The sequence below is a fragment of the Hyperolius riggenbachi genome, chromosome 3 (genome assembly GCF_040937935.1).
Source record: "Hyperolius riggenbachi isolate aHypRig1 chromosome 3, aHypRig1.pri, whole genome shotgun sequence".
NCBI lineage: Eukaryota > Metazoa > Chordata > Amphibia > Anura > Hyperoliidae > Hyperolius > Hyperolius riggenbachi.
In genome coordinates, this window is record NC_090648.1 from 498,392,290 (window position 1) to 498,417,905 (window position 25,616).

The 25,616-nt window shown below is 46.1% G+C and overlaps 1 protein-coding gene across 5 annotated transcripts in view; it reads right to left on the minus strand.

Moving 5' to 3' along the window:
• Positions 1–25,616, minus strand: part of EBF1 (EBF transcription factor 1) — a 481,397-nt gene that overhangs the window by 419,245 nt on the left and 36,536 nt on the right. For all 5 annotated transcript variants that reach the window (XM_068278297.1, XM_068278295.1, XM_068278298.1 and 2 more), the window contains exons 5-6: positions 16,512–16,585; positions 5,327–5,395 (exon numbers count right to left, since the gene is read on the minus strand). In XM_068278297.1, coding sequence (XP_068134398.1) covers positions 5,327–5,395; positions 16,512–16,585 — 143 coding nt within the window. The remainder of the gene's footprint in view (positions 1–5,326; positions 5,396–16,511; positions 16,586–25,616) is intronic.

Sequence of the window (25,616 nt, forward strand, 5' to 3'; positions counted from 1 at the left end):
CAAACAGCTTTAATAGAAAATGATTATTTCTTCCTGTGATACAATGACAGCAGCCATGTTTGTACACATTACACAGAGGCAGGCTTATCTATATCTTGAGTACTCAGCCTGTAAAAAAAACCCCAATCTCCCCTCCTCCCTCCTCCCCTCTGCCTCTGAAATGAATGGCTAGTAACACCTCCTCCTGCCCAGACTGAGCTCCCATGAGCCCTTGCTACTGCCAAGGCTCTCTGAAAACATGTGGGCGTGGTTTATTTAGTTTATAGGGAATTTGAGTATTAAAACAAAAACAAAAAAGTATTTGGCTTGAGGAATGCCCTATAAACAATAGGAAAGGAACACAATTATGCAATGAGTAAAAGTTCACCTCGGATCCACTTTAAGCCCCATTTACACGCTCAACAGCGGTCTTTTATGCAGAACAATTGTCAAACAGCTTTTGTTGAGAAACAACTCAAAAAAATCGTTTGCTATTGTTCAAAAAGCTGATAAGACTGATAAGAAATCAATCCAACAGTTGGATTGACATCTTATCAGTCTTATCAGCTGTTTGAACAATAGCAAAATACTTTTTTTAGTTGTTTCAACTTGTTTCACAACAAACGTTGTATGGGGCTTAACAGACAAGTTTGGTAGATAGTTGTACAGATAGTTGGTAGGTGTGTAGAGATAACACCCAATTTTGAGGTGAGAAGTCTTATGGAAGAGAAGAATCCATGCAGAAGCCTGTGACCTGCTTAGTCGGGTTATTGATTAGTAAGTCTCTGATTGGCCCGTCACGGTCATGTGGCATCTCGCTTGATTGGCGAGGTCATGTAGCCTACACAGGTAGCAGAACTAAGAAATGGACATGACCAGCCAATCAAATACTTACAGGTCAGTAACCTGAATTAATGACATGCTTCTTCAGCAAATAACCTTAAAGGATAGCTATTGCAAAAAAATGGAGAAAAAATAAAGTAAAATAAACTTCCCCTTGAGTAAAATGCACTATAAATTTTTTTTCCTGTGTTGCTTCCACTTATAGTGCGTAGCAACAAATCTGACAGATCTGATCGTTTTTGGATTAGGCCATCTCCTCACGGGGGATTCAAAATTATTTCTTTATTTACAAAAGCACTTACTGAATGGTAGTTGCTCATTTCAACTGCTAAAATAGTGTGCAAAGGAATATCGAAGTGGGCTAACGTATTTCTCTACATCCTTTCCAGGGAGTGTTTTTGTAAAGAATAAAGGAAATACTGAGAATCTCTTTTGAGAAGATGGACTAGTCTAAAAGCTGTCATGTCTGTCTGTAATTTATACTGCATTTTATTCTGGGAGAAGTGTGCATTTATATCTATGCATTTTAAATTTAATAATGTTTCATGACAGTGGTTCTTTAAAAAGATAAAAATATTTGTCTATTAAGGAAACATTTGAAATTGTACTTTTTAAAAACAATATGGCAATGCAGAAGGAGAGGAGAACAGTTGTAATTTTGAAATGTTCTCCATCTCTGTGAACTGACCACACAAGAGGCTTTATTCACACATTTTCTCCACCGCTGGTGACCTCTGACTCCGCAAACCACCACTAGGTTTAAAGGGGTTCTGTTTAACTTTTGAAAAACAAAAACTGCCACTTCCCTGGGCCTTCTATCGGCCCCCTGCAGCCGGAATGTCCGGCACCGTCCTCTTCCGATGCTCCGTTCCCCGCCGCCGGCACCGGTGTAATTATTAGTCTAACTAGGCCGTGGCCGCGCACGTGCTAGCTCCTGCAGGCATCAGCAGGAGCTTACTGCACATGGCACAGTACAGGAAAACTTCGTACTGTGCCTGCACAGTAAGCTCCCGCTGACGCGCATGGGAGCGAGTGCGTGGCCACGCAGCCGCACTTCTATTCGTCTAGTTAGACTAATAATTACACCGGTGCCAGCGGCAGGGAACGGAGCATCGGAGGAGGGCGGCGCGGGACATTCCGGCTGCAGGGGGCCGATAGAACCCCAGGTAAGTGGCAGTTTTTGTTTTTAAAAAGGTAAACAGAACCCCTTTAACTGCTATAAGGTGGCAACCCTGACTTGACTTCTATCAGGCTAATTCCAGTCACAAACACACACCATCAGTGGGAACAAATGTGTTAATAAATAAAGGCTCTGTAGGCCTAGGTGACCCCAATAATGCAATATATTTTTCATTTTTCTATAATCCTTGCTATGGTCTATTATGACCCAGACAAATGTTAGCAGGCAAGTTTTAATAAATCAAGGTAGGTTTGCCGAATCCCTTCTGGGCCCTTATTCAATACACTTTACCTCCTAAGTTTTCTTCTAGGTGAGATTTTCACACCTTGTTAATAAAATCCCTTTTAAAGTGGAACTATACTCCAAAAACTAACATTTCAATAACTACTCTTAGTTACATAAAAGAACATTTTAAAGCATTCCCAAATATTCCCTGTGTGTAAAATTGTTTCTTTTCACAGCAAAGAGTAGGAAAAGCTTGCTTATCTCGGGCATCAGCAAAGGTAAGAATCTATGTGTCTGTGTCTTCACTCCGCCCCCCTCCTTTTTTGCTGAAAGGAATTTGCTGTTGCCAGGGTGAGGTGTCCATTCAGAGGGGGGTGAAAACACAGGCACAGAGAGATTGTTACCTTTGCCGATGACCAGAGATAAGCAAGCTTCTACTCCTCTCTGCAGTGAAAATAAACTATTTTACATACAGGGAATACTTGGGAATGCTTTCAAATGTTCTTTTATGTAACTAAGAGTAGTTACTGACATCTTAGTTTTGGGAGTATAATCCCATTTTAAGCCATCAGCAAGTAAAATACTCTTCCTGATGCTCTACTTTTTTGGTACTTTTTCATTTGCAGAGTGCAAAAATTATGTTAAACAGAAGATGAAAAACTATATTGAGGAGAAAACTTAGGATAAAAAGTGTATTGATTAAAGGCCCCGGCTGCTTATGGTCTCCAGTTATGGGTAACCATTAGTAGATCAGGCCTAGTATGTCCATTGGGGAGCAGATTAGAAACCGTAAGTTTAAAACATCCCAAAATTCAAGTACAAAGTTTCCAGTATCTCCAGCAGGAGTGCAGCAACTCTCAGCGATACATCATTTATCACCAATTAAAAACATTGATTGACTGGTAATTCATATTACACCAAGAACTGCAGGAAAGAGCTGAGGCAATACCAACACATTTAATAAGGGCCCTTAAACATAAGAGCACCTGTCACTTGCACAATGCGGAGGGAGCTGCTATGATCAGACTCTTCAGTCACTCTCACTGAGCTGTGCCAGCAGCATAATCTGCTACAGAAGAGTCCTTTCACTGCTATACAGGATAGACTGATAAACCAAGCAACTTCCTGTTCCATGGTGGCTTTGTGACAGGTGCTCTTCACCCACACCATGAAAGCAGCAGCGTTTCGATATACCAGTTATGGAGGACAGCTCAGATTAGGATGACTCTAGTGCCAGATGCGACCTTCTCTAATATCCGCCTAATTGTTTAAAGCAAACCTAATTATTGAGCTTGAGGCTGCTTGGAAGCAAATTTAGTGCACATAAATAGAGCGAATATAAATAAACGCATAGACCTGATCCCCGTACCCTACTACTATTATTTTTTTATATTATTTTTTAATAAAATATCTGTGAAGATTAATTCTGGCAAACGTAATAAACTTAGTTTTAACTGGTGATTTTTTTTTTTTTTTTTTTTTTTTTTTAATCTTTTTCTAGAAGACATTCCGAAACACTTTGGCCTCCTTCAGCCAGGAGGTGAAGTTACGGTTATAGCGACGCTCAGTGAGTAGTTTAGGCGCCGGCAAAAGATGGCGCCAATTACAATGAAAACAACGCAATTCAGCTGCCAGCTGGGAGGGGACACCAGTTAGTCTTTCGGTCTGAGCACAAAGCTTATCCCGCCTGCCTTCTCCCTGTGCTGCACAGGGAGGAGCTGGGAGGAGACACCAGACAATCTTTCAGTCTGAGCCCAGAGCTTACCCCGCCCACCTCCTCCCCGTGCTGCACAGGGAGGAGACAACAGACAATCTTTCAGTCTGAGCCCAGAGCTTACCCCGCCCACCTCCTCCCCGTGCTGCACAGGGAGGAGCTGGGAGGAGACACCAGACAATCTTTCAGTCTGAGCCCAGAGCTTACCACGCCCACCTCCTCCTCGTGCTGCACAGGGAGGAGCTGGAAGGAGACACCAGCCAGTCTTTCAGTCTGAGCACACAGCTTACTCCGCCTTCTCCCTGTGCTGCACAGGGAGGAGCTGGGAGGAGACACCAGCCAGTCTTTCAGTCTGAGCACACAGCTTACTCCGCCTTCTCCCTGTGCTGCACAGGGAGGAGCTGGGAGGAGACACCAGCCAGTCTCAGTCTGACCACAGAGCTTAGCCCACCCACCTCCTCCCTGTGTTGCACAGAGAGGTGCTGGGAGGAGATATTAGTCAGTCCTTCAGTCTGAGCACAGAGCTTACCCTTACCCTACCCACCTCTGGGAGGGGACATTATTCAGTCCTTCAGCCTGAGCACAGAGGTTACCCCGCCCACCTCCTCCCTGAGCAGCACAAGGAGGAGCTGGGAGGGGGCATTAGTCAGTCCTTCAGTCTGAGCGCAGAGGTTACCCTTACCCTACCCACCTCTGGGAGGGGACATTATTCAGTCCTTCAGCCTGAGCACAGAGGTTACCCCGCCCACCTCCTCCCTGAGCAGCACAAGGAGGAGCTGGGAGGGGGCATTAGTCAGTCCTTCAGTCTGAGCGCAGAGGTTACCCTTACCCTACCCACCTCTGGGAGGGGACATTATTCAGTCCTTCAGCCTGAGCACAGAGGTTACCCCGCCCACCTCCTCCCTGAGCAGCACAAGGAGGAGCTGGGAGGGGGCATTAGTCTGTCTTTCACTCTGAGCACAACACTTACCCAGCCCACCTCCTCCCTGTGCTGGTTTCTCTGAAACCATTGCATCAAATATAAAAGTTTTGTGAGTAATAACACTATTACTATTCACCTCTTCTAACAATAAAAAAACTGTGAGGGTGAAGTAGAGCTTTAAAGCTATTGAAAACAATAACAGATAAGGGACGGGGGATAATTTATGTGCCTTGAATTCTGCTTTAGGTAACCTTTACAGCGCTTTATGCTAAACAGCGGAGCAGCTGTGGTGAAGGGCAGGCGAGGTGTTGTATGGATGACTTTGTTCCCTTCCAATGCCTCCACAGTGCGGCGTGCCAAAAATCCCGCCGCTGCTTTCATGTGCGCAACAGAAATAGCCAGGGACAGGTGTTTCATTGTAATGAGATTTAGAATGAAGAGAGGAATTAAAGGCAGCTCCAACCTGTCAATAATCACTGGATCGGAGGGAGTCTCATTTCTATTCCCGCAGCTCTTCTTATCGCAGCAGCGGCTGTGGAGAGAGGGAGAGACAGGAGAGATGAGGTTAGTATGGCGGAATATGACGCGCAGACGGAGCAGGTTCATAGCGCTGCCGCGCTAACGGGATGCAGGAGACTTAGGGAACGATATCACAAAACACCATCGGGCCGCATGGGGGCTAATTACCACCGCTAACCTCTTCCAGCACAGCTGCTAGCTTATTAAGTCGGGGAATGCTGCAGGTAAATGAGCAAACTGTCCTCAAAAACGCACAGCTTACATTTCTTTACTTTTTTTTTTTAAATATATACTTTAACAGGATTTAAAGGGCAAGTATAATTAAATCACACAACTTCTCACTTTACTAAAGCCTTGTACACACACTATATGTGACTTTTATAGTGGCCCCCAATCCCCTCGATGTGTCTACCAGCAATCTGATTGGCAGATCAATTTGGCTGAGTGCTGACTTAAAGGGAACCAGAGACGAAGCACCCTTGTGTATTTTACCATATATATCAGTAAGAACATTAGAGAAAACACTTACCCTGCTCTCTGTTTCATCCTCACTGCTAAAAGTGTCTGTTATCAGCTGTGATAAGAATCCCGGACTGAGCATTCAGTCTGGCTTTGCAGGGAATGATTATAGCTGAGTCATTATAGCAGAGCCACAAGGGGGCAGGCTTGGGCTTGAAAAGACACCAGAGAAGACAGACTCAGCTATGATCTTTCCATATCAAAGCTAGACTGAGTGCTCAGTCGGGGATTCTTATCAGAGGTGATAACAGTCAGATTAAACAGAGAACAATGAAACAAAGAGCAGATTAGGTGTTTACTGTTATGTTCCCACTGATTTATAAGGTAAACTACAAGAGGGTGCTTCATCTCTGGTTCTCTTTAAAGGAGTGATCCAAGCAAATATAAAAAAAAAAAAAAAAAAAAAAAAAAAAAAAGGTACATCAGGACGGTACTACGCAGGCTCAGTAGTTCGGAGACACCACGTGACCCGCACAGTGGAGCGCAGAAGAAGCCGACCTGGAACCTGACCTGGTGAGGTCGGCTGCGCCAGCGGAGAAGACCGGAAGCCACCGGAGCTGCGGCGAGGGCACAGGACGGCTGCCACAGGCTGGAGGAAGCCCCAGGTAAGTGAAGCAGCAGGACGATGATTACGCTTGGGACAAAATCGCAACGCAATCATATCGCACTAATGGAAATAGCCGCTGCCATTTTCATTAGTTTTACTGTACTGCGCGTTTTGCGATCCGTTTAGCGATCGGAATCACATTGCAAAACGCAAGGTAGTGGAAAAGGGCACTTACTCTGTAAAATGCTGTTTGGTGTATTTATTTATTTCTCTGTTTTACAATCAGTGGCCCCCAGTGACACTAGTAGGGCCCCCCCCTCTCCTCTACTCTACAGCCTGACACCCCCTTACCTGTTAATTCATAACTAGCTGATCCCCTCACGCCCGGAACGCACTCGGCATCTGAATTCAACGCGCTGCCCGCAGGATTATTTTAGTGCCTCGTAAATTCGCTGCTTTTGTCACATAAATGCAAAGCTTTATTGCGTTGTTAGTCTTGACAGAAAGCCCTGCAGAAAGTTGTTTAGGGATTAAATCTCTAAAACAAGCTATTTCCAAATGGAGAGCTTTCACTATTTCACGTCTGCTTAAAGGAAGTTTCCTCGGAGGGGAGGCAAGCTGTCTCTCCCGCCATATGGCAAATGGCCGCGCATAGTAATTAGGCGATCTGATGAATGGTGAACAGATTTTAATTTTATGCTTATAGCCAGAGCTCCATTTGCACCTCTTGTGCAAAATCAGCACTTCTCGGCTGCGTAGGTATTGTGCTAACACGCCTCATGCTCTACGAACGCTGGAGGACTGGGGAGGGGTTTCCGCCTGACTGATCCCCGTCTATCTATCCGTTATACCGGAATCAGGACATTTGGCACCAGCGGCTAATGGACAATTTGGGCGCCCTACAGAAGCTAATGTAAATATTGTTAATACGGTGCCCAAAGTAGACATTTGGCACCCCATAAATATCGTTTTTAACAAATCGAACATTATAGTTTTTTAAATACGTTATCATTTGTATGTTTAAATTTTACATTTGGAAGGCTGTTTGTGCAGGGGGCAGTTAGTGTTAGTGGTCAGGAACGGTGTTTGTGCTGGGGGCAGTTAGTGTTAGTGGTCAGGAAGGGTGTTTGTGAAGGGGGCAGTTAGGGTTAGGCGTCACTAAGGGTGTTTGTGCAGGGGGCAGTTAGGGTTAGGCATCACTAAGGGTGTTTGTGCAGGGGGCAGTTAGGGTTAGGCATCACTAAGGGTGTTTGTGCAGGGGGCAGTTAGGGTTAGGCATCACTAAGGGTGTTTGTGCAGGGGGCAGTTAGGATTAGTAGTCAGGAAGGGTGTTTGTGCAGGGGGCAGTGAGGGTTAGGTGTCAGGAAGGGTGTTTGTGCAGGGGGCAGTGAGGGTTAATGGTCAGGAAGGGTGTTTGTGCAGGGGGCAGTGAGGGTTAATGGTCAGGAAGGGTGTTTGTGCAGGGGGCAGTGAGGGTTAATGGTCAGGAAGGGTGTTTGTGCAGGGGCAGTTAGGGTTAGGCGTCACTAAGGGTGTTTGTGCAGGGGGCAGTTAGGGTTAGGCGTCAGGAAGGGTGATTGTGCAGGGGGCAGTTAGGGTTAGTGGTCAGGAAGCGTGTTTGTGCAGGGGGCAGAGAGGGTTAGGTGTCAGGAAGGGTGTTTGTGCAGGGGGCAGTGAGGGTTAGGTGTCAGGAAGGGTGTTTGTGCAGGGGGCAGTGAGGGTTAATGGTCAGGAAGGGTGTTTGTGCAGGGGGCAGTGAGGGTTAATGGTCAGGAAGGGTGTTTGTGCAGGGGCAGTTAGGGTTAGGCGTCACTAAGGGTGTTTGTGCAGGGGGCAGTTAGGGTTAGGCGTCAGGAAGGGTGATTGTGCAGGGGGCAGTTAGGGTTAGTGGTCAGGAAGCGTGTTTGTGCAGGGGGCAGAGAGGGTTAGGTGTCAGGAAGGGTGTTTGTGCAGGGAGAAGTTAGGGTTAGTGGTCAGGAAGGCTGTTGTGCAGGGGGCAGTTAGGGTTAGGCGTCACTAAGGGTGTTTGTGCAGGGGGCAGTTAGGGTTAGGCGTCAGGAAGGGTGATTGTGCAGGGGGCAGTTAGGGTTAGTGGTCAGGAAGGGTGTTTGTGCAGGGGGCAGAGAGGGTTAGGTGTCAGGAAGGGTGTTTGTGTAGGGGGCAATTAGGGTTAGTGGTCAGGAAGGCTGTTGTGCAGGGGGCAGTGAGGGTTAGGTGTCAGGAAGGGTGTTTGTGCAGGGGGCAGTTAGGGTTAGTGGTCAGGAAGGCTGTTGTGCAGGGGGCAGTTAGGGTTAGGCGTCACTAAGGGTGTTTGTGCAGGGGGCAGTTAGGGTTAGGCGTCACTAAGGGTGTTTGTGCAGGGGGTAGTTAGGGTTAGGCGTCACTAATGGTGTTTGTGCAGGGGCAGTGAGGGTTAGGCGTCAGGAAGGGTATTTGCGCAATGGGGCAGTTAGGGGTAGGCATCAGGAAGGGCGATGGTGGGGGGGGGGATTAGGCGTCAGGGGGAGGGTTCTGTGTGAGAGTAGGGTTGGGGTAAGCTGTAGTAAAATAATGTTGGTAAGATTTTCTACTTATTAACAATTTTCATTCAGCAATAATATTACAATAACATACACCATCCACTCTTTAGAAACAAAGGAAGATATTAACAATATTTTTATTAACAAAATGGATATTACTGATATTTATACTAATGAAACCCAGTGCCCTTTTTTCCTTGTGCCCCTTTTTCATGCACGTGTTATACCTGCCAATGGGGCATAACCTGGGCTAGTTTTGCATTTCTGTATTATACCTTTTCAATCGCCAATTTTTATATATTTTTTCTGAGTTGCCAGAATTGGCCGACATCCAGCTGAACTCCAGACAAATACAGAAATGGAATGTGCTTGTTTATTTTATTTTGCTGTTATTTTTCTCCTGCGTGTGTTTATAGTGTGCCAGCTTATTATACCCCAGTCTACGCGGTACTAAGAACCGTTCACAGTCATATGTTCAATTAAAAAACAACAATGAAACCTGACCTGAACTCAGAGTTTCCTCTCTACACTAAAAGGTAAGCAACAGCATAACAACATTTAAAGAAAAAAATGATTTGTTACAGCTGACACTAATCCTGCAATAAATCTGCAGTGTGTCGATTTCCTGCTTTCATGGAAGCAGAGATAGGGTTAACATCCTGTATTTTCCAGTTAGCTGCTCTGCCGAGGCAGCCAGCTGACACAGATGAGAGATCAAATAATCACAACTTCTGATTAGTCACAGATGAGGGGGAATTAGGCACGCTAACTACACACAGGGTACATTTGATTTCTCTCTGTTTTCCTTCTGTCCTGTGCAAGAGTTCAGGTCCACTTTAACGCAAACCCCGAACCTATAAAACATCGCACTACGCAGCGCTGGAGTTAAGGCGCTATGGGCCACAGTGCGGGTTTAAAGGTGCCTATTAACGGTACAATCTCCCAAGCCATCAACTGTAAAATAGACTGGACCAGGTACCGTTAAATGGTGCAGATCGACGAGGAACGATCATTCTATCGATAATTCTGCAGATTCAAATTTCAGACTGATTTATTTAGTCCGATTGGATTGATTATCATTGTCCCCTCCATTGGTCAATCGTTCGGGAAAAGTTATGATTTATGGGCAGCTATATATTGGGCCCCGTCAAGCACTCAATACAGAACAATTCACATGGTTTTTTAATGATTTCTGCAATTCAAACCATATAGAGGGCTTGATTCACAAAGCCGTGATAAAACAAATATCACACCTTATAAAAGATATCACACCTTATCAAAGTTAACACGCCTTATCAGAGTAACAAAGCGAGCACTACGAACTTATCCCTGCTAATTGGCAATGGCACTCGTCCTGCCCTGAGCCCCTGCGGGTTCCTAGCGCTCGCTATGCTACTCTGATAAGGCGTGTTAACTTTGGTAAGGTGTGATATCTTTTCATAAGGTGTGATATCTTTTCATAAGGTGTGATATCTTTTCATAAGGTGTGATATTTGTTTTATCACGGCTTTGTGAATCAAGCCCATAGCGGTGATCAGTGATCATCACCAGCATAGTACCAATGAAGGGATAATACAGCAGGGTTCTGTGGCGGTCTGTAAAAAAAAAAAAAAAGTGTCACTTGCCTGGGGCTTCAATTTCTAACGCCCCCTGAAGATATCCTGTTCCGCACTGAAGAATCCTCCATTCCCTGCCACGGTTCACCGTCCAATTATTCGTCTAACTAGACGAATGTCACATCGGCTGCGTGGCCGCGCACCTCCTCACTCCCGCTCGCGTCTCCAGGAGCTTACTGCGCAGGATGACATTTTCTCGTGTTGCACATGCGCAGGAAGCTCCCGGAGACGAAAGTGGGAGCGAGCAAGCGCGCAGCCACGGCCGCGCAGCCGCAGCGACATTCGTCTAGTTAGACGAATAATTGGACGAATCCCCATCCTCATTTGACTGGTGGCACCTGCTGCCCTTCCCTATGACATAATAAGCAGGTGAGGTGTCGCCTCTTATCGAGGCATGCTACGGTAATACACCATCACCGGCGAGAGATCATCATGGCCAGTCAGAGGGGAAGCTTTGCCACGTGACCAATCAGGCGGGGTGCTGGCACAAGAACTGCCAATCACAGCTGCCCGCTGCTCCTTTTGCTAGCTGGTGCCGATGGTCTCATGGGCAGAACCACGGCACCATCATTGGGCCAATCACTGTACTACAATCACAGCACTCAGTAGTAGTGACATCTGGTCACTGGTCACGTATACTCCAGTTTGCTTCACACAGCAGAAAGTCTAGAACTGGCCCTGGAAAGGGGTGTAACAGCCCCCCCCCCCCCCCCCGGCCCTTTACATATTGCATAGTGGCAGTAAAGCACTTCCACTGGCAGGACAGGTTCTCTTCACTCCTCTTCAGCGTACAAGCGCTATGCAGCCCATCACCAAACAGCTTCCATACCTGTCACATGACATGTAGGGGCGGAAGCCGCATAGTGATTGGCTCTACGGCGCTTGCACACTGAACAGGAGTGAACATATGCTCTATGCACTGTCAGAGCGAAGGAATAAGACAAAATCACCGAAAAGCGTCCGATTGGGAAACAGATCGATCTGAGCTGGGAAGCAGACGCAAGCAATCAATAGGCTGAATATATATATTTTTTCCAGATCCGATTATTTTGTCTATTGGAAATCAGATCTGATGTGAAGATTGACAAAAAAAAAACGATAAAATAAGCAGCTATCCTATTTTATATGTAAATTTATGGATTATTTTTATCCCATCATTTTAATTTTAAACCCCAAACCATAAGCCTCCCATCTGCCTCTATTCCATATAAGCTGGAAATTGATACCCACCCGTCTACCGCGATGAAAGGGTTAAATAAATAATGTCGCCGGTACCCCGGTGGCGGCTTTGTTTAATGCCCGGCCGCCGACTAAACAAACAACCTCTCTTAGCGGTCCGTAGGCAGCGCGGAAAATCGTAATCTCCCGCATTAGCCGCCTGACATTTTAAATATGGCTTTTCTGTCTAAAGTATACTGTACAAATAACATAATTTGCCTTCATCGGCTCCGCGATTCCCCCGCTGTGAGCTGCGTGGATTTTTTTTATTGCTTTTTTTTTTCTGTGCGCATTGTATTTCTAAAAGGAAAAAAAAATCTATACCATCAGTAAAGTAACCTGATAAAATGATAAACAAGGCACAGCCCCCCCCGGAGGAGGGAGGATGGATGGAGCGGTGGGGGCGTGGAGTGCATGTGTAGATGTGTAGGAGTGGAGTGCATGTGTAGATGTGTAGGAGTGTGGCAAGGAGTACCTATCCATCAATCTATTCTATGCTGTCCATACTGCGCTCAGCCTGGCGGGGGTGATGTATGAGATCCCCGACTACTGTGTCACTCTACGGATCAGAGGACTGGGGCCACGCAAAAACGCAGAGAACGCAGGCGGAGTGCAAAGCTCGCTAACCCCTGCTAAGTCATTAGATTTCAAGTTAACGATGTTAAGCATGGTACACCCCTTTAATCTTCATTGGCCAACGATCTGCTAATTTCACCACCTCAATGTAGTATGAGGATCAACAGATTTTGAAAATGATAGGCATACTAGCCAATTTGCACAACAGGAGATATTGGCAGCGCTTCCAAATGCAGGCTGCACCCGAGTTGATCAGCTGCATAGATGTGCAGAGCCCAAAACACGGGCAGATTACACACGTTGCATTCAGGAGCGTAACTAGAAGTCCCCGGGCCCCCCAGTAAGAATTTGAGTGGGCCCCCCACCCTGGGGCCCGCTCATGGACGTTTTTGGGGGGGCAGGAGTGGTCCCAGCATGAGGGGAGAGCTTTGCACATCAGCGGGGAGGGGGGACAGTCCCCCCCCCCCCCTCTCTCACCTCGGGCTCTCCCCTCTGCGCTCCCCCTCCTGCATCTAAGTGTCAGCAGCGGCGGCAGCAGCAGCTATAATTACCTCCATTCACCACGGAGGTCTCCGATCTGCAAGGGCTTCACATTACTTCCTGTTTTAACAGGAAGTAATGTGAAGCCCTTGCAGATCAGCAACCTCTGTGATGAATGGAGGTAATTATAGCTGCTGACACTTAGATAGATGCAGGAGGGGGAGCGCAGAGGGGAGAGCCCGAGGTGAGGGAGGGGGGGACTGTCCCCCCTCCCCGCTGATGTGCAAAGCTCTCCTATCATCGCGGGGGCAGGGGCTGCTTCCCCATTGTTACGCCAGTGCTTGCATTCAAAACAGATGAAGCAAATGGAGGATGTTAGCTTCCAAAACAGTTTGCACGCAGATTGTTCAGTACTATACTCTTCCACGGTGATGACGTGACCTCACAGAAGAGTCCTAACCACTGGCTAACAAGTAAAACATAGTAGGTTCTGCTAGCCATACATAGTCCACACATTTTCTCAGGCTGGGTGTACACTATGCAGTGCGTCAGGCCCGGATTTACTTCACAGGAGCCTACAGGCACAGATGTCCCGGCACCCTAAACTTCACCCTCCATGAACCTACAAACCCCCCACCAAACTGTACTGCAAGTGTGCTGGCTGTCCCAGCTTTCACTTCTCCCCTACCTATCAAAGGCAGCTACAAGTGCCCCTTATCATAAGGTAGCCAGAACCCTCAATATTAAGTAGCTAGAGGTGCCCCAAGTATTAGGTAGCTGGAGGAACCTCAGTATTATGGTGCTAGAGGTGTCCCAAGTATTAGGTAGCTGGAGGAACCTCAGTATTATGGAGCTAGAGGTGCCCCAAGTATTAGGTAGCTAGAGGAACCTCAGTATTATGGAGCTAGAGGTGCCCCAAGTATTAGGTAGCTAGAGGAACCTCAGTATTATGGAGCTAGAGGTGCCCCAAGTATTAGGTAGCTGGAGGAGCCTCAGTATTATGGAGCTAGAGGTGCCCCAAGTATTAGGTAGCTGGAGGAACCTCAGTATTATACAGCTAGAGGTGCCCCAAGTATTAGGTAGCTGGAGGAACCTCAGTATTATGGTGCTAGAGGTGCTCCAAGTATTAGGTAGCTGGAGGAACCTCAGGATTATGGAGCTAGAGGTGCCCCAAGTATTAGGTAGCTGGAGGAACCTCAGTATTATGGAGCTAGAGGTGCCCCAAGTATTAGGTAGCTAGAGGAACCTCAGTATTATGGTGCTAGAGGTGCCCCAAGTATTAGGTAGCTGGAGGAACCTCAGGATTATGGAGCTAGAGGTGCCCCAAGTATTAGGTAGCTGGAGGAACCTCAGTATTATGGAGCTAGAGGTGCCCCAAGTATTAGGTAGCTGGAGGAACCTCAGTATTATGGTGCTAGAGGTGCTCCAAGTATTAGGTAGCTGGAGGAACCTCAGGATTATGGAGCTAGAGGTGCCCCAAGTATTAGGTAGCTGGAGGAACCTCAGTATTATGGAGCTAGAGGTGCCCCAAGTATTAGGTAGCTAGAGGAACCTCAGTATTATGGTGCTAGAGGTGCTCCAAGTATTAGGTAGCTGGAGGAACCTCAGGATTATGGAGCTAGAGGTGCCCCAAGTATTAGGTAGCTGGAGGAACCTCAGGATTATGGAGCTAGAGGTGCCCCAAGTATTAGGTAGCTAGAGGAACCTCAGTATTATGGAGCTAGAGGTGCCCCTGACTGAAGGGAGATCTCATCAGTGGAATGTTGAGAGCAGAATGAGTATCCTCTCACTTACACTCTCATCTCATTAGGACTCTGCATAGGGGAGGAGGTGTTCAAGGAGGAGAGTGAGCCGCCTTCCCATCATCAGGCGCCTGTAGGCACGTGCCTACTATGCCTTATGGTAAATCCGGCCCTGCAGTGCGGTAAACGCTGCGTTTTTATGCATATGCATTTGTGCGTTTGTATTGCGTTTTGCATTTTTTGTTCCACGCGCGTTTTGTGTGCATTTTAATGCATTTGCAGTTCGCATACACAAAACACATATGCATTTTATATGCATTTTGCATGTGTTTTTCTATTGCGTTTTATGCAAATCACTAGGAAGTCAACAGAAAGCGGAAATACATCAGAAATGTTTTTCAAAAACGCATATAAAAAAACGCATACAAATTGCATTATATTGCGTCACCATTGACTTTCATTTTGTGCGTTATTGATGCGTTTTTTAACAAATATGCAACAAAACCAGAGTTTTAAAACTGCGAATGTCAAAAAGCACACACATACGCATGTGTGTTTTTGATGCGGCCCCTTTGACTAACATTACATGCATATATGCTGCGTTTTCTGCAACGCTAGCGTTTCTGCTTAGTGAGTTCCTTGCCTCAAGTACGGCAAGAAAATTGGCAGCTCTCCTAATCAGGTTGCAACTAAAATGAAACCAACAGAGGTGTGCAGCGCCCCCTAGGGACTTAAATACACACCTTGAATACAAATCAGATGCAAAACTATGCACTAAACCCTAATCTAGATACATTCAATGCAAACCGATACACATGGATACAGCTAGCCATAGCTAGCTGTTCTTTAGGCCTCTTTTCCACGGACAGTTGATAGGCAGTGAAATGCCTCTCAAACTCTCACAACTGCTCACTGCTGCCTGGTAACTGCTCACTGCTGCCTGGCTGCACTATGCATATGCAGTGCACACTAATAATAGTCTATGGGCAGCGCATAGTAATGCATGCAATGTGCGTTTCAGCGCATGGATCATGCAGATAAGCCCTATGCATCAGCTGGTTTCCTTTGGGTAGGAAAGCACTAGGCAGAATCGGATATGCGTTTTCCATAGCACGTAGTGGAAAACGCATATGAGGTTATGCCTAGTGTGTCCCTACCCTTTCCCTCTACGTCACTTCACAGTGGTTTGACAATGCAGTAAAACGCATAGAAACGCGCAAAGAAACGCACAGAAACACACTGAGAAATGCATTTACTAGTGTGAATAAGCCCTAGATCATCTGGTCCCCAGCCGTTTCCTGCAGCACAGTATTGTAGGTCAGCGGAATTTGCACCGCTCGTGTTACATTGCACTTTTTTCTACGCGTTCTAGTCTGCTGCGTTTGGTAAACCAGGAACCACAGAGAAAGGCTTTCATCACCAGGGCCGTTTCTTGGGCAGTGCAGGGGGGACAACAGCCCTGGGCGCAGACCGGCAAGTAGAAGAAAGAGGGAGCAGGCAGAAGGACATAACGGCTAGGGAGCTGGTGACGTGCGGTGCAGCCAAATGGAAGAAGAAGATCATCTTCCTTGACTCCTCGTATCCTGCCTGCGTCAGACGTCAAGTCATCATCACGTCACCACCGCATGTCCTGTAGCGGTACTGCAGGCTGTCAGTGCGCAGCGCCCATGGAGGAGTCGGCTTTCCAGGCTCTCTTCGCCTGAGTGTTCTCCTGGTCCCTGCTTCCTCCTGGATGAGCGGCTGGTGGTCACTAGTAAGTAGGCAGATCTGAGTCCCTAAACAGTAAGGGTTCTCGAGTTCATCACAGATCCAGCTTTAGTCACTATACTTGTGATCCCAGATTAATGCGACACTTACATAAAAGCTACAAGAGTCAGAGAAGGAGGCACAAGAGAGAAGTAACATCTATTACCTGCACATAATCTCGTGGGTCAGCAGAACCCGACACATCTCAGGGTTCTTATCCTGGCCTTCATACACTATAGCCTGCAGAGAAAGGAGAGGGAGGTCAGTATACAGAGAAAACAATATAAATAGAACCATTAAAAAATCCAACAAGCGTAAAGTGGACCGGAGCGCAGAACTTCTTCTCTGCTCTAAAAGATAAGCAACAGCATAATAACCTTAAAAGAAAAACATTTCCTTGTTACAACTGATACAAATCCTGCAATAAATCTGCAGTGTGTCTACTTCCTGCTTTCATGGAAGCAGACATAGGGTTAACATCCTGTGTTTACACAAAAAAAAAAAAAAAAAAATCGCTGCTCAGCCAAGGACTACAGATGATCAATGAGATGAAATTTTTGTCACGTTGATGCAAATTTATGCACATTTCAATGCAAATATATGCAGTTTGAAAATGGACCAATCAGTTTAAACCCAGGTTTAAATTGACTGGTCCATTTTCAAGCTGCATATATTTGCATAAACTTGGAAAAATTTGCATATCATTGATCATCCCAACCAAGGACTGTCGAGTTTCCTGAGCTGACACAGCTGAGGTATCAAACTACAATTTGAGATTAGTCACAGATGAGTATGGATTAGACAGGTTTAGGCCTCTTTTCCATGGACTGTTGATAGGCAGTGAAATGCCTCTCAAACTCTCACAACTGCTCACTGCTGCCTGGCAACTGCTTGCTGCTGCTTGGTTACTTACTGCTCACTGCTGCCTGGTAACTGCTTGCAGAGCACACAGTTCAACTGCCCGTGGAAACGAGCCCTTTAAAGTGGCCCTGAGACAAAGGGGCATAAAAGATTTATACAAACCTGGGGCTTCCTCCAGCCCCCTCTGTGCAGATCGCTCCCTTGCTGTGGTCTAAAGCCTTCTGGATCTCCCGGTATCAGTCCCGTTCTCCCCAGCCAGTCGGGCGTACTGTGCATGCATAGCCCAGCTTGGACGCACTGCGCCTGCGCCAACTGGCCTGACTGGCTGGGGAGAATGGGACTGATACCGGGAGATCCAGAAGACATTATTATTATTTAACATTTATATAGCGCAGACATCTTCCGCAGCGCTGTACAGAGTATATATTGTCTTGTCACTTAACTGTCCCTCTGAGGGGCTCACAATCTAGTCCCTACCACAGTCCTATGTATGTATTGTGTAGTGTATGTATCGTAGTCTAGGGCCAATTTAGGGGGAAGCCAAATAACTTATCTGTATGTTTTTGGGATGTGGGAGGAAACCAGAGTACCCGGAGGAAACCCACGCAGACATGGTGAGAACATACAAACAGATGTTGCTGTTGCAGAAGTTGACCTGGCTGGGATTTGAACCGGGGACCCAGCGCTGCAAGGCGAGAGCGCGAACCACTACGCCACCGTGCTGAGGCGAGGGAACGTTCTGCTCGGAGGGGGCTGGAGGAAGCTCCAGGTATGTATAAATATTTTGTATTTAGTCTCTGGTACACTTTAACTCTCTAAATACATATAGGGTGCATTTGCCTCTGTTTTCCTTCTGTCCTGTGCAAGAGTTCAGGTCCACTTTCAGACCCGGTTCACCCTGGCATTAAAAACAGTCCATTTAACAAAACTAAACCAGATCCTAATGCTGGGAGTACAGGGTTAGATAATGCACCGGAATCTCGATGCCAGATCGATTCCCGCTCGTCCCCGCGGGCACTTTCTTATCAGAGCTTCTTTTTTTGCATTGTCCGCCCGTGGGGATCGAGCGCGGAATCGATCCGCCGCGGTGATCGGACACGTCGGATATTATCAATCGAGTCATCAGTGGCTCGAATGATAACAAGAAACTCGCCGTGTATGCCCAGCATAACAGAGGTAAACAGATCCTATGTTCATTAATTCATATTGCTCCTTTAGAACAGATCCATTCAGTCTCCTTCGCAGAACGGACTGAAGTTTGGGAGCGATTGACTCTGCATACAAACGGAACAGAGGATCACTGATGCCTTTAAAAAATGGATCCTTTCCAAGGATCAGTTTTTCTTCTGTGCAGTGGGAATCAGGCCTAAGACAGGAATATTATTCATGGGTACATACAGTAGTAACATACTTAGTTGGGTTGAAAAAAGACAGAGATTGAGTTCAATCAGAAAACAAAGTACAACTCTAGCCTGAGCCATCACATACCTCAGTTCATCCAAGCCCCCTTTTAAACACAGATATAGAATTTGCCATAACTACTTCCTGTAGTAATACATTCCAAATTTTAAGCACTTTTGCTGTAAAGAACCCCTTCATAAATAGATTTCCTCCATGTGCAGGTCATGTCCCATAGTCCTTTGCAAAAGCCTGAGGACAAAATGTTCATGTTCTTGAGCCTGACTGGAGACGAAGAATGTGTGAATGGGAAGTGGTGGAGGTGTGTCTGGGGGTGTGTCTAGAGCTGTTATGAGGTGTGTCAGAAAGAGTTAGGGGGTGTGGTTGGAGGTGTACCAGAGCCCTTCTTCTCCTCTATCTCTTAAAGGAGAACTGTAGTGAGAGGTATATGGAGGCTGCCATATTGATTTCCTTTTGAACAATACCAGTTGCCTGGCAGTCCGCTGCCTCTAATAATTTTAGCCACAGACCCTGAACAAGCATGCAGCAGATCAGGTGTTTCTGACATTTCGACAGATCTGACAAGATTAGCTGCATGCTTGTTTCTGGTGTGATTTACACACTACTGCAGGAAAATAGCTTAGCAGGGCTGCCAGGCATTGCAGGCAACTGGTATTGCTTAAAAGTAAATCAATATGGCAGCCTCCATATACCTCTCACTACTACAGTTCTCCTTTAATGCTGTTTGCTATGCTGGTTGCTATGGGGTTGCTATGCAGGGCCGAGGCAGAGGCTCCTACCTCAGGGCGCAGTGTAGGAGGGGGGCGCACAACTCACTCAGCTATCATTCTCCTATTGTGTTTAAAGCAGAGAGAAATAAGAAAAGAGTGTACATGGCAGTAACTGCAAGCCAGATAACTAGAGATTAAGGTGTTGGGGGCCCTGTGGCACCTCTTAGTCTAATAGCAATCAGTGTGTGATGGCTGGGGTGGGAGGGATGGGGGTGCACTTTGGTGTCTCAGCCTTGGGTGCTGGAGGACCTTGTCCCGGCTCTGTGTTGCTATGGGTTACAGACTTTTCCCTTCACTGGCACCTCATGTTTTGTTGTTATCTTAGGCCTAGAGTTTGCTCACTAAGGCCCCGTTCACATTGCATGCGTTGCCGTCCGTATTTCGGCCGACACGCACGACATCAGAAGTGTATAGACTGCATTGTCTGATGTTCACACTGCATGCGTTCCGTACCTGTGCGGTCCGCAAACGCATGCTGCACGCATTTTTGCCCGAAACGCGAATGCACGCCATCTGCGTTTGCATGCGTTGCGTGGCTGATCCCCATTCACTGTAGTGAATGGGGATCAGCCACGCAACGCATGCAAACGCAGATGGCGTGCATTCGTACGCGTTGCGTTCCAATCGCACGGCCATCTGCGTTTGGTAATATGAATGGGGCCTAAAGGTGGCCATACATCTGTAGACTTGGGGGCCGATCGACCACCAGATTCGATAATTATTACTCAATCTGAATAAAATCTGTGCTGCCAAGTGCATGCCGATTGACAATTCTCATGTAGCGATCGGACATGCTGGAAAATCTCAGGCCGACATGCTCAATCAGGTGTGGTGTGGTAAAAGCGTGAACAACAAACGAGACGCCTGATGTCCCCCCTAATGTCTTCTGTCCTTCCCTCCCCGAGCCCGTGCAGTTATAGTTTACTTGTCACGCTGTCCCCCAAGTGTCCACGTTGCCCCCACGTGGTTTCTAGTGTTATAGCGCACGCACGTGTGACGTCACACATGCGCCCCACATGCTATAACACCAGGGGGAGCGCAGTCGAGGGCGGAGTCACAAGGCCGATTCCCAAAAAATGTCATGCTGAAATCGAACTGTAATCTGCCTATGGTTTCTGGTAGCCAACAGATCTCTCCCCGATCAGATTCGGTCAGATTCGGTCAGAGAGAGATCTGTCTCTAAAGGTGGCCACACACCATACAACTAAAACATCCAATTTTTCACCAATTCGATTATTTTGATCGGTTGTCCCCGAAAGATCTAGAGCTTTTATTTGTTTTCAATCAATAAATCCGATCGAATTTCACAGTTTTTTTTTTTTGGTCGATTTTTGAAGATTGGACATGTTAGGCATTTCAGAACAACTTTATCAAGAAGGATTGTCAATTACTTGACGTACAGTTTTCAATTTTTTTTTTTGAGCTTTCAGTTATTTTATTCATGATTGGGGAGAAAAGAGGACAAAAGCTCCCTAGGAGGGCACCAAAAATAGTCAACAGAGATGGAACTAGACCAGCCTAGCGCTCAGATGCACTCTCTCTGACGATTTGGATCGGCCCATTGTTAAACTTGCATGGGAGCCAGAATAATTTGCAACGCCACTGGCAGTAAAAGTCTAGGTATGACTAAAAGTTGCGATACTGAAGCAGGCAATTTAGGCGCTCGCTAGGAGCGGACGTTTAGGTGCCGCCATGGGCACCCATTGAAACAGCGGTAATAAGGGGATCCTTTTGCGCCCTTGGCACCCAATAAATTGCAGGCGCTGGGTCTTGCTCCCGATGTTTACCAGGTGCCGTGTGGGCGCCCAAATCAGCCCTCAATGCCGCTATTTCAAAATTATGTTTAAAAAAAAATGGCGATTGGTGGTAGGGAGGGGTGATTGGTTAGGGTTAGGCACAATGAAGGGTGTTTGTACGGGAAGGGGAGGCAGTTAGGGTTAATTCTAGCTGCAACCAGGCAAAGCAACTCAGTTGTGCTGATTTTCCCACAATGCTCTGAGGCTGTTGCAGGCCGCCACATCATTAAAGAGACACTGAAGCAAAAAAAAAATATGATATAGTGAATTGGTTGTGTACTATGAATAATTACTAGAAGATTAGCAGCAAAGAAAATATTCTCATATTTTTATTTTCAGGTATATAGTGTTTTTTCTAACACTGCATCATTCTCTAATATGTGCAGATTACACAACACTCAGCATTCAAAATGATTCTTTCAGAGCAGTCTGTGAACTAATGACCTCTCCTCTGGCAGAGAAAAAGTAAATAGTTCAGGAACAGTTGAGATAATAAAAGTCAGAAAACAGCCCTCTCCACGACTTTGAAAGTCGTAGAGCTTAATGCCTTTTTTGCATAGAGATAACAACTGGAGTTTCTTAACTCTTCCTGTACTGGAAACAATTAGACTGATGTATTTGATCTTAATGTTTTATTTCTTAGCTGTACTACACATACAAATCATAATATCATAATTTTTTTTTCGCTTCAGTGTCACACGGCTCAGATGGCCTGCGAGTCCAAGTCTCACACTCCTCCGCAGCTTGTGTGGTTTAAAATGAACAAATCTTCCCCCTCCTCCGCACACATGACAGAAGAAAGCGTCGCTAACTGCCGAGGCATTGTCAGCTGAGGCCTTCTCTGGAAGCTGACTGACAGGAACATGTTCCTGGCTTCGCTTAGTGATCCAGCCAGATTTGAATGCTTTACGAGAGGCTTGTGGTAGTAATTGGTAGCTCTCTCCCGCGCGAGTGCTATTTGATCACTGCGCAGCATCTTATTATGAGGCGTTTGAGAACAATGCACCTGCAGCGGGCGGGGAGCAAAACACGATGACATTCCTGTCATGGCTTCTCATCTCGGTCCCCGGCACCTCCTGATCCGAGAGCCAAGTCATACACTGCCTGCGACAAGACACGTGCAATTTTCCTTTCAACGCAGACATCAGAGTGCAGGAAAAACACCGACCCGAGACAAGGCCGCGATTCGCTCCAGTCTGACGCACGTGTCTAGCTGTTTCTTTTTTTCCCCTGATGTTTGCTACACATTGAGATACTGCAGAATTACCGTGTCACACTGGAGACTGCCAGTCGGGTTCCTGGGGAACGTTGATGACACAGAGACGCTTCGGTGAGCTGTGACTTTTGGTCCTGGAGGGCTCGGGACAATCATTTTCTATGGAAAGCAATGTCTCGTGGCTCCAGGAAAGTGTTCGTGTAGGAAGAGCTGTATTTAAGGTGCTTACACACATACAATTTTGATTGGCCAATCAATGACCAATTTTACCACCTCCATGTAGTATGAGGACCAAATTTGAATACCACGAGGATCGTGTAGGAAAGCTCTCATATTACATGGAAGAGGTAAAAATTGGCTGATCATTGACCAATCAAAGTTGGATGTGTTGACCAGGGAAGCCATATAAGGAAGGGGGGAACCACTAGACACCAGGGATCTGTATAGGGGTCGGAAGGGGAGCCAGTAGATACCAGAGGACGTTATGGCTAAAGGTGTCACAGGGGCAGGTCTTACAGAATACCCAAGCAGCTTGGGGTGACCCAAAAGCTACTGGGAAGGTATAGAGGACTAAAAGAGAATAAAAAGCCCTCCTAATACAAAGCAATGCTCAGTGTAGTTTGCCTTCTTAATAATTCAGCTTTAAGTGATGACTGTGGTCTCCCACAAGGCATCACAACTGAAAATACCAATATTAATTGCAATAATATAATTTTCACGAAAATAATGTTCAATTAGATTTTCAAGTGAAAATGTCATCGAAAATTAGTTTTATTTTTCGCATTTTGGACGCTCTTGTGAATTTTTTGCAGTAAAAATTGTTGAGGTAAAAATATTGTTTTTCTGGGTTGTTGGGCTTTTGGCTGTAAAAATATAGATTTTTTTAGCGTTTTCTCAAAGACGTAAAAAAACAAGCCTGTTTTTCGTGAAAATTTCTCGAAATCAAAAATAGCAACACCGCAAATTATCGAGTATAAGCCGAGCCCCCCCCCCACACACACACACACACACACACACACACACACACACACACACACACACACACACACACACACACACACACACACACACACACACACACACACACACACACACACACACACACACACACACACACACACACACACACACACACACACACACACACACAACTTTTACCTTAAAAAACTGTGAAAAATGTTTGACCCGTGTATAAGCCGGGGGTGGCAAAAGCCCCAACCACTCACAGCCATGGTCGGCCACAACCATATACCTGTACTGGAAAAGCAGCATAAATTCAGCAGATTGCACTAATAAGCCAGAACATAGGCCTATAATGAGATCAACACATGGTGGAGAGGCACCCAAGAGTATGAAAATATTTAAAATATAAAAACAAATTGAGGTGGCCTATCTCATACAAGAAATCACTTACGGTATAGTAAGATTATTAATTGCTCTAGAGGCGCCTGATGCTAGATGTTTATCTTCACGCCACCGTGATTGGCCTGATGAAGTTAGTTGGATCTCACGAAACGTGCTCAATAAATTATTAATCTTACTGTACCGTAAGTGGTTTCTTGTATGAGGTAAGCCACCTCAATTTGTTTTTATATTTTAAATATTTTTATACTGTTGGGTGCCTCACCACCGTGTGTTGTTCACATTCACCCCCCTCAAGGGGTGTCTTCCTCTGGCCCTAGGCTCCAGGTTTTCTTATGCAGAGTGCGACCTGTACAGGCGGCGATCTGTACCCACTTGGAGGAAGTTATCCTCCTCATTCACCCATATGCAGCAGTAACCACCATTCGATACCCAGGAGTAGTGTTGGTCATGTCTAGGAGAACTCACAGAGAAGCATGTGATTTGCTTGGTCAGCTGATCGCAAAGCTCTGATTTGCTGTGATCACAACCTGCTTTAGCACATGCCTAGCAAATCTACAGTATTACCTAATAAAACTGATCACATGCTTCTCCATGAGTTTTCCTAGACACGACCATCACTACACCCAGGAGTCCTTCTCATTCCATGAATCCCGTTTCCATGTACAGCTATCAGCCTTTTAATCCATTAGAAGCTTCAATAGAGTTATCTCTTTTGTGATAAGTGCACTGCTTTTGTCTTTAGCTGGCAGAACTCGCTGTGCTGTAAATTCTTGGAATGCTTTGATGTCTCTCTACTAGCAGAAAATATAGAAACTGAAAGCAGAAGTCCTCTGTAAGGAATCGCTGTAGCGCTATGTGCAGCGATTCCTAGTGTGACTGCGATCATGTTTCCCAGAACTTCCGATTAGCGATTTTAGTTTTTTTTATTTAAATAAACTTCATTATACTTACCAGATGTCGGATGTCCGGCTTCCATCCACAGCCACGCCCTTTAAAGGAAGAGGTCATAGGTGCTTCTCTAGGACCAATCAGAGAAGGGCATGTGACCTCTTCCTTTAGAGGGCGGGGCTACGGAGGAAGAAAAGCAGTAAATCCAGACACCTGGTAAGTATAATAAATTTTATTTAAATAGTAATCGCTCGGCCCCCCCAAAGCGCTGCAAATTTGCTTTTGAAAGCGATTTTGCAGCGCTTATATACTTAGCATTGAGAGCAAATGTGCTCAAAATGCTGCATGTCCTGCGACTGCGATTACCCCTAATCGCAATCGCACTAGTGGGTTCTCCACCACTCACTTTCACTGACAAAGCTTCTCAAGTTTTTGGGAATCGCCTGGCGATTATTGGAGATCCCAAAAGGCTGCCAAAAATGCCCTAGTGGGTCCAATTCCTTATTGCAGGGGTTCTCAAACTGGGTGCCGCGGCACCCTGGTGCGCCTTGAGAACCTGCCAGGGGTGCCTCGGGCGTTCATTCCCTTCCTTTGGGGGATGCTGCTGAATAAGGGTCTTAACAGCATTTCAGTAGTTATTTATGCCAAGGGGTGCCTTGAAAAAAAATTCAGAGCCATCAAGGGTGCCTTCAACCGAAAAAGTTTGAAAACCACTGCCTTATTGTCTCACACTGCCCCCTAGTGACAAGTGGCCATAAATACACATTACAGAAGTACTAATTAGAAGCAAAAGAAATGTAACAAAGAAGAAATTTAAAAAAAAATGCTAAAATAAATTGGCCTGGAGCACTTGCAAGCCTCTGAGTAAATTGAGTAGGGCTGCAGCCTCCTGTCTTGTGTCCTCCTTCCCTCCCAGGAAAGCAGTGTAAATAGTGATATTTCCGTTTGCAGCTGCC